The 9,040-nt window shown below is 43.8% G+C and overlaps 1 protein-coding gene across 4 annotated transcripts in view; it reads right to left on the bottom strand.

Annotated features, from left to right (window-relative positions):
* Positions 1-8,718, bottom strand: part of MOV10 (Mov10 RISC complex RNA helicase) — a 22,861-nt gene extending 14,143 nt beyond the window's left edge. Inside the window, exons 1-2 of one of the 4 annotated variants that reach the window (XM_008576839.1) lie at positions 8,563-8,718; positions 8,145-8,346 (exon numbers count right to left, since the gene is read on the bottom strand). In XM_008576839.1, the coding sequence (XP_008575061.1) occupies positions 8,145-8,281 (137 nt within the window). In that variant the 5' untranslated portion in view covers positions 8,282-8,346; positions 8,563-8,718. The other 3 variants (XM_008576840.1, XM_008576842.1, XM_008576841.1) reach the window with 3 other exon arrangements.
* Positions 8,719-9,040: the final 322 nt, after the last annotated feature.

The following is a 9,040-nucleotide window of genomic DNA, read 5'->3' as shown; positions in this document are numbered from 1 at the left end:
AGTGCGCCACCGGGCCGGCCCACCGGTCATCTTAAAAAAAAAAAAAAAAAAAAAAATTTCTACTGCAAAAGGTAATATAAACAAATTCAACAGACAAACACCAGAGAAATACTGGTAATGCAGATGACAAGAAAAGGGTTAATTTTTATAATATACAATTTTAAAAAATAATTGACAAGAGGACTGGCCAGTTAGCTCAGTTGGTTAGAGTGTGGTGTTATAACACCAAGGTCAAGGGTTTGGATCCCTGTGCCGGCCGGCCAGCCAGCCACCCCTCCCCCCCACCAAAAAAGAAAATATCTACAAGAAAAGGTGAGCAATTCAACAGAATAATTGAATATTCAATTTAAAGAGCAAATCTAGATAACTAAGAGTACGAAAAACTACTCCAAATATAGAGAAATGCAAATTAAAGTTAAAATGTTCTCATGTTATTCCCTTCAGAGTGACAAAAATGAAAAATATTCTAACATGTATTGCTGTTATGGATATGTGGAAAAGTGAACTCTCATACGCTGTTGGTAGAAAAGTGAAGTATTACACCCTTCTTGGAAAACAATCTGGAACATCTACGAACATGTAAAATACAGGTATCCTTTAAAATGCAGAAATCCCATTCCTGGATTGTATCCCATGGGAAGAAATGTACCAATGTATAGGGGTACCTCAAAAAGTTCATAGAAAAATGTATTAAAAGACAATACGAATCTTTCCATGAACTTTTTGGAGACCCTTTGTATAAAAACATATGTGCAAGGATGCTTACTGCAGAGCCATTCAATGGCCAAGAATTGGAAATAAAACAAATGACCACCTACAGAGTCATGGCTGAATAAATTGAAATACCCATACCATGAAATATTAAAAAGAACGCATCACACACACTCAAATGGCTAAAATTTAAAAGGCTGACAACGCCAAACATTGACAAGCATACAGGACAACCAGAACTCTCCTTCATTGTTGTTGGCATGTAAAATGGTACAATCGGGCCGGCCCGGTGGCGCACTGGATAGTGCGCCGCTTGGGAAGCGCGGCGGCGCTCCCGTCCGAGGGTTCGGATCCCACATACAGACCGGCTCCCGCTCACTGGCTGAGCGAGGCGCGGGAGCAACACCGAGGCTTGCGATCCCGTTGCCGGTCCCTGGTCCGGTACGGGGGCAACACTGAGGGTTGTGATCCGTTGCCGGACACGGAAAAAAGACAAAAGACAAAAAAAAAAAAAATAAATAAAAAATAAAATAAAATAAAATAAAATAAAATGGTACAATCACTTTAAAAAAAGGTCTGATCATTTCTTGTAAAACTGAACATGGCCCAGTAACTCCACTCCTAGGTTATCTCCAAGAGAAATGAAAATATATGTCCACAAAATAACTTGTACAAAATATTCACAGCAGCTTTATTCAAAATAGCCCCAAACCGAAAACAATGTCCATAAACAGGGGAATGGATACACAAACTGTGGTTTGTATTCATACAACGAAATAGTACTCAAGGAACTACTGATACACACAACTATGAGGATGAATCTCAGAAACATTATGTGAGTGATAGATACCTTACATGAAAGAGTACGTACTAATCCATTAAATGAAGTTCTAGAACAGGCACTATCATAAAAAACCAGGTATCCTCTGGGTGGGTAAGGGTGAGGAGTGACTAGGAAAGGGCATGAGGGACCCTTCTGGGTATGATGTAATATTCTATATGTCAATAGGGGTTTGCACACAGGTACATGCATTTGTTAACACATAGAATGGTATACTTAAAATTTGTGCACTTCCCTGTATATAAATTTTACTAAGGGCTGGCCCGTGGCTCACTTGGGAAAGTGTGGTGCTAATAACACCGAAGCCGCAGGTTCGGATCCCTATGTAGGGATGGCCGGTTGGCTCACTTGGTAGAGCGTGGTGCTGACAACACAAAGTCAAGGGGTAAGATCCCCTTACTGGTCATCCCTTTTAAAAATAAAATAAAATAAATTTTACTAAAAAAAGAAAAATCAAATTTTGAATTCTAGTTAATGATAATCATGCTTAAGTGTTAAAGGTGAAGTGCACTGATGATAATCTGTAACTCACTTTGAAATACATCAAAAAAATTAACATGGCTTGCTAGATGGATAGACGGATGGATCAATGGGCAGATATGTGTAAAATGCTAATTAAGAAATCTAGGTTAAAGAAAAGAAATCTAGGTTAGGGTACATGGGTGTTCATTGTACAATTATTTCAACTTTTACGTTTGAAATTTGTCACAGTAAAATGTTGGGGGAAAAAACACCCAACAATGCATTAGAGGTATATACCAGATAATTAGTACTGATTTGATTTCCATGATGTAGTTAAGTAAGAAAATCGGGATGTGGAAAATGTACATAATATGATCCTTTTTTAAAATAAAACAATGACCAGAAAAATACTCTGGTCAATATCATGAGTTACTGCAGAACGTGTAAATGGAGGTGGGGCACCGATATGGAGAGGTGTCCACAGTAGAAAGGATATATGATAATAATCTCATGTATGCAAACTTAAATAGGTGTGATGTAAGTATGTTTGAGTAAAGAGATAAATATGTTCGGGTGGCCACCGAACATATTAAAAACATTTACACAAGTATCTAACAAAACATTAAAGCTTTATTCCCTCACTCCCAACTACCCGCTTAATTGGGACACATGTCAAACCTGCTGTTTGAGGTATATTTCTTCTTTTTTCTTTGCATATATAAACATATATTTTAAGTTCACAAAAAAATGAGATTATATATGCTGTGCATACTATTCTGCAGTAGGCTTTTTTCACCACCATGGATGCTGTTCCATGACTATGCTCTATGGAGCAACCTTGCTCTTTTGAATGGCTGCCAGGGATAGCACGGTATGAATGTATCCTGGTGTGTTTATTTCTCCAGTGATACAGTTAAGCTGCTTACAATTTTTGGCTATTTGAAATGTTACAATAACCATCCTTACAGAAAAACCCTTTTAGGCAAGTCTGATGGGGCAAATTCCTTGAAGTAGAACTTCTGGGTCAAAGAGAAGGAACTTCCAACTTTATAAGTTCTGCCAAATTGTCCTCTAAACAAATTTATGCTTTCATTAACAAGAGTTTCAGAATGCCCCTTCCCCAGACTCTAACATCAGAAGTTTTTAATCTTTAAAATTTTTTACAATCTGACAAAGTATCTTATTTAAATTTGTATCTCCCTCATCACTAATATAATCAAGGATCTTTCCTTCTGCTTATTAGTAATTTGTATTTCTTCTGTGAACTGCTTGACATAGTATTTGTTCATTTTTCTTGGCCCAGTTGCCTGTTCTCCCTACCTCTGGCTTCATACCCCTTCCTCGGTCCATCCTAAATTGGCAGGATTACCATCAAATGCAAATCTGATCATGTCCCCTCAGTTTATGACTTCACAGCCTACAAGATTAATTCTAACCCTTTAATATGACACACTCAGATCCTGCACAGTAACAATAATGTAAACACAATAACCTCATTGTCAACAACAGAAAACATTTATTGAGCACTTATTGTGTGCTGTTCTAAATACCTACATGTATCATCTCATTTAACCCTCATAACAACCCTTTGAGGTAGTAAATATTATCATCCCATTTTAAAGAAGAAACTGAAGTACAGATCTTCACCCACCACTGGGCCTCTAGTCAACCCTTCCTTAATGATGATACTTCAGCCACTCCCAGCTACTTGTTGTATCACTGTGCTTCTTTGCAGACTTTCCTGCCACTGTGGACATCCCTAGTGCATTGCTCTGCCCCTGGCCCCTATTGTTTGTTGGGTGAACAATGACTAATCTTTCTAGACCCAGGTCAGAAAAGGCCAAAAGCTAGAGGAATAGTACTTCAGAACATAATATCAGATTTGGAAGTTATCTTTTTTTTTAAAAAAAGATGACCGGTAAGAGGATCTTAACCCTTGGCTTGGTGTTGTCAGCACCACGCTCACCCAGTGAGCGCAAACCGGCCATCCCTATATGGGATCAGAACCCATGGCCTTAGTGTTATCAGCATCATACTCTCCCGAGTGAGCCACGGGCCGGGCCCGTCCTGGAAGTTATCTTAAAGTAACATCTCGGCTGGCCACTTAGTTCAGTTGGTTAGAGTGTGGTGTTCTAACACCAAAGTCAAGGGTTTGGATTCCCATACCAGCCAGCTGCCCCCCCAAAAAGGGAATGGCTTAGTTCCATGTTTTACAAACTGTAGGCTGCAACCCTCAATAGTGGATCAAGATCAGGATTTTTATAAAATAGAATAAAAAATATCAGAGGGGAGGCAGGCTATGTATTGTTTCAAGGAGATGTATTGTTTTGTGAAAGTTGTGTACACTAGGCCCCAAAGGAAAATGTATTTTTTACTGTGGTTAGAGGTCCAATCACTAAACCACTGCCACGCCAGAAGACAGAATGATCTTTCTAAAACTCTATCAGTTTCCTACTTTGAAACCTTCTGTCCTTTCCTATCTCTGTTAAGATTTAAAACCAAACAAAGAACCTCACAATACCTCTCCATGGTCACAAGATCCTGCCTGATTCACTCTCTGCCTCCCCTTGGCCTCAGGTCACCAGGTTTTCCCGAGGTCACCCCAAGTCTTTGAGGGTGCTGCTCCCTCTGCCTGGCAAGTCCCCCCCTTGCCCCTTACATCTGCTAACTCCCATTAATCCTCCAAGATTCTGCTCAAATATCACTTTCTCCCAGGTACTTCTGACTCCTAGACTAGGTTAGGTCTCTAGATTACACTCAGCGCATAGTGGACATTTTCTTACAAGCACTCGTCACAACAGTCATTAAATCATTATTTGTTTAATTATTGCCTCCTTTCTTAGTCCATTAGGTTCCTTCTGCGTATCTCCAGCAACTCACACTTGTGCTTTGCTCATAGGAGGCACTCGCCAATATTTGTTGAATAAAAGAATGTGTCTTTAGCCCTAAGCAAGAAATCATGCTCACTCAGAAACCTTTCGTGACACAAGTCCTTACTCCATACAACAGACTCCTAATCATAGTTGTAATAACAAGAGCTACCACTTACAAGCCCTGTGCAATATGCTAGCTACACAGTGCAAAGGCTTTGCCTACAGTAGCTCATTTTGGCCTCACACAACCTGGAGAGAAAGGCATTGTTTTACATACTCTTACCATTGAAGAAATGGAAAATTTAGACGGTTGTTCAAAGTCAAATGCAACCACTAAGTGGCAGAGCCAGGGTTTGAATTCCAGCTATCTAAACACCATACTAGCACCTGTAGTACTGTATTACATTTGTCTATACATTTGCTGCTCCCTGATAGATAGCACTCTTTGGAGGCACAGACACATAGCAGAGCCTTATTAAATACATTTGCTAAATGAATAAAGAGAGATGGGAAAAGGCAAGAGTTGAGAGCACAGCATTTCATAACATCATAAAATAAGCTAGTTGGTAGGGATCTATCTCTCCCAGTGTAGGAATCTCCCTAGAATTCCTGATGCGGGTGACTTGCTACGCCCCTCGCTATAGCCCATTCTCTTGTTGGCCTAGTCTCCTTACTAATTAATTAGATTCTGCAAGCATTTATTGAGCGTCTACTACATAGAAAGCTCCATGCTGGGAACTGAGGGCAGATGCAAATATTAAAAGTAGAGGGTCTGAGAGTCTGGTGCAGGAGACAGCCACGTACTAGCTCTGAAAAGACAGGCAGAGTGCCATCTGGTTATAACCAGGCTCTATCCAAGGAATGAAGAATGAGCTTTTAGAGCCCAGAGGAAGAAGCAATTAATTCCTACTGTGAAGATGAGGGTTGATTTCCCAGCATTCCAGCCTGCCTTCAAAGGATGCATAGGAAAGTTCTCTCTAATCTGAATAGAAATCTCAGAGTTTCTTGTTGACAGAACCCACTTCTGCGTTCTGGAGTGACATGCAAGTATAATCTTCTTTACCATTACAGTCTTTAAAATATTCAAGGATAACTACCTTGTCCCCTCCAATTTTTCTCTTTTCAAAGCAAACATTTCTCAGTTCCTTTGACTGGGTCTCATGATAGACTATGAACCCACATAGAGGCCTTTCCTCCACCTCCATGTACTAAAATTTTATCTATCCTTCAAGGCCAAGGTCATGCCGCCATCTCCATCACATTCCATAATAATTACAGGGGAGCGGTAACTTATTTGCACAAAAAACAAAGGCATACAGTAAAAATTACTTTGAAAATCCCTAAATTCAACCATAATATATAGTATACATGGTTTTCTAGGCAATCCAACGTAGTTTTCCCCAGTACTGTAACATATTATGCATGTGACTTAGATCTAACAAAAGACTCTCCTTGAACCAAATTTTAGTTAGGTTCCTCTGAGCTCTCTTCTTGACTAGGTCTTGACCTTGGCTCCACACACACCCGTCTTAGGCCTGCCTCACTCAGTTTTAGCAAGAATTATGCTAAGTCCATTTAGTGAGAATCTCCCCACCCTTGGACATATGATCATTCTTGATATCTGATTAACTTTATCTCCCACCTTTGATGTGTAAGTATGCCTTTAACAAGAATCCTGCTAGGTCAGTTTAGCAAGAATCCCCCCACTCTTGATGTCTCCTCTCCGTAATTTTTTATACACTGACCCGCTCATTCTGCTCATTGGCTATAAATCCCCAGCTGTCTTTGCTGTATTTAGAGTTGAGTTCAGTCTCTCTCCCTACTGCAATAACCCTATTACAATAGTCTTGAATAAAGTGTTCTTTACCGGTTTAACAAGTGTCAAAATAATTTTTTCTTTAACAGAGCCAAAAAAAGTCGGTGACTTTTGTTCAGAGCCATGTTGTACTTTATGGACATAGTAAACATTCGCCTATGTGAAGCGTTGATAAGAAATGATCCAATGATAATTGCTCTTTACTTTCCTTCAACATTTTTCCTTCTATCTCTACTATACTCCTTTTATTTTACCACGTATTGTACGTAGTATATCGTATACATGTATGCACACTATGGCCTCTTGCTCCCCTGGGATTGTGTATTTCTCACCTTTATAGTTCCTATAGTGCCTAGCACAGTGTGGGGGTATGAAATAGGTCCTCATCATTTTTGCCTCTTCTTCAGCTGTTATTCAAGCCTGTTAATGTCTCAAAATGTGATACCCATTACTGAAGACAATATCCCAGCTATGATCTGGTCAATATGGAATCACTACCTCTTCTCCCGATCCCAAACCACACTTCTATTAACCCAGACTAAGACGTCTTTGGCTGTTTTAGCAGCCATATCTCTCCCATACTGGCCTTTTGATCTTTTTCAGGATGTCTGATATGAAGCCCAAATTCTCACTAACACGCATTTATTTGTACAAATCTTTACATTTTCTCAATTAAATTGTTTCTTGGTTTTCCGCCCAAGGCAGTAGCCTGTTGATAGAGGTGTTTTCGAAGCAAAATTCTGTGGTTTGACAGAAGTCTCTTTCATTTTCACTTGGGTGGTAAAAGAAGACGAAATAGCCTTCAGCCACAGGGTGAAAGGGGCCTCCAGGAGGCTGTCCCTGGCCCTGGGTCTCCATGGAGAAGCCACAGGTGTTAATGGAGGTTTGGTACGTCCGTAGTTTGTGCCCTTTTCTTCTATCTAGAGCTCCCTGAGATTCTCCCTTCCTATGCTGGGCCTCTTCAGCTCTCCTAGATAGTGGACCCCCAAGTCAGGAGTCCCTCAATAAGGGGGCGGAGGTCCCCGTAAAGCCCGCGCCAGGGCTCGCAGGCCAGCAGGCAGCCTCCCCGCCCTCGCCCGATGCCAAGGCCCCTTCTGGAGACTCCCCTCCCCCACCGCGAGCACTGTCCCCCAGCCCCCGCGAGCAGCGCGTGGGCAAAGGACCCCGCTCCCGGCCGCCGGGGGAGCGGGCAGCCCGGTGGGCTCTCCGCGGGGACTCGGCGCACGGGCCCGGCCCGGACAGAACGGGCGGGATGCGGGCGGCGCCGGCGGGGCGTGGGCACTGCGCGGGAGGGGAGGTCTGCGCAGCCCCAGGACTGGCCTGAGCCGCTGGGGAAGCTGCGTTCCTCTGCGTCCCGGGGCGGGAAGGGTGGCCCCGGCGCAGGGGTCGCGGCGGAGAGCTGGGCCCGCGACTCGCGGGCCGGGAGTGGGCCGGCGCGTACCTGATCTTGAAGTCGCGGTTATAAATGGTCCGCAGCCGCTCGCGATCTGTCTCCATGTCCAGTCCCCGAACGACCAGGAAACTCTCGAAGCATTGGCCCGTCTCCCGGAGCTGCCGGCAGCTGAACTTACTGGGCATCGCGGCGGCGGCTGCGGCCCAGGCAGGAGGGTCCGTGGAAATGAAACTGAAAGTCGCTGCCGCGGCTGTAAGTTGGCGGCCCTGAGATGAGGGTGCAGTACGGGGAAGCCCCCTAACTCTGACCCCTGATTCTGCAAGATCCCTTCTGCCCACCAGGTTTCCCTCCTCTGGTCTTCTCCTACCTGAGCCTCCCCTTCGGCCTCTTCTTCCTATCCCCTCCCCCTCTTCGCATTAACTCTTTCCTAAGGAGTCTGACCCCTCCCTCAGGGCCCTCCCCTTACCCCAAGCTCCCTCCCCTGGCTTCTAGCCAGTATCAGAACTTGGTTACCGCCTGGGGCCCCCTGAACAGCCCAGGAGGACCTCCGCGCCTCAGTGAGGGCTACTCCTACGCCCACCCTCGAGCCTCGAGACTTATTGAAAAGCGGGAGAGCAAAGGGCAGGGACTGGGATTTGGGTCGGCTGCAGCTGGACTAGGGCTGCTCATCCAGCACCTCCCCCAGGCTGCCAGGGACAGAAACCAGTACGGAAGCCGGCGGCACGCCCCCCTCCCCCATTTCCCTTCTCAGGGCTTCCAGACGCAGGGAGGAAGGCATAAGAGTCAAAGAAGTTTGGGGGAAAGAACCAAGTGTCTCTGAGATAAAGGTGGTGTACATGTGGGAGGGAGGGACAAGGGGTTCTGCCAGGACGAACAGTCATTTTCTCTGCCACACAGGCTTCATTATGTGGAAAGGCTGGTGATCCTTGCCCTTGAGCCACAAA

The sequence above is a fragment of the Galeopterus variegatus genome, unplaced genomic scaffold (assembly GCF_000696425.1).
Source record: "Galeopterus variegatus unplaced genomic scaffold, G_variegatus-3.0.2 Scaffold1415, whole genome shotgun sequence".
In the NCBI taxonomy this organism is placed as follows: domain Eukaryota; kingdom Metazoa; phylum Chordata; class Mammalia; order Dermoptera; family Cynocephalidae; genus Galeopterus; species Galeopterus variegatus.
This window is presented reverse-complemented; position numbering and strand designations above follow the sequence as displayed.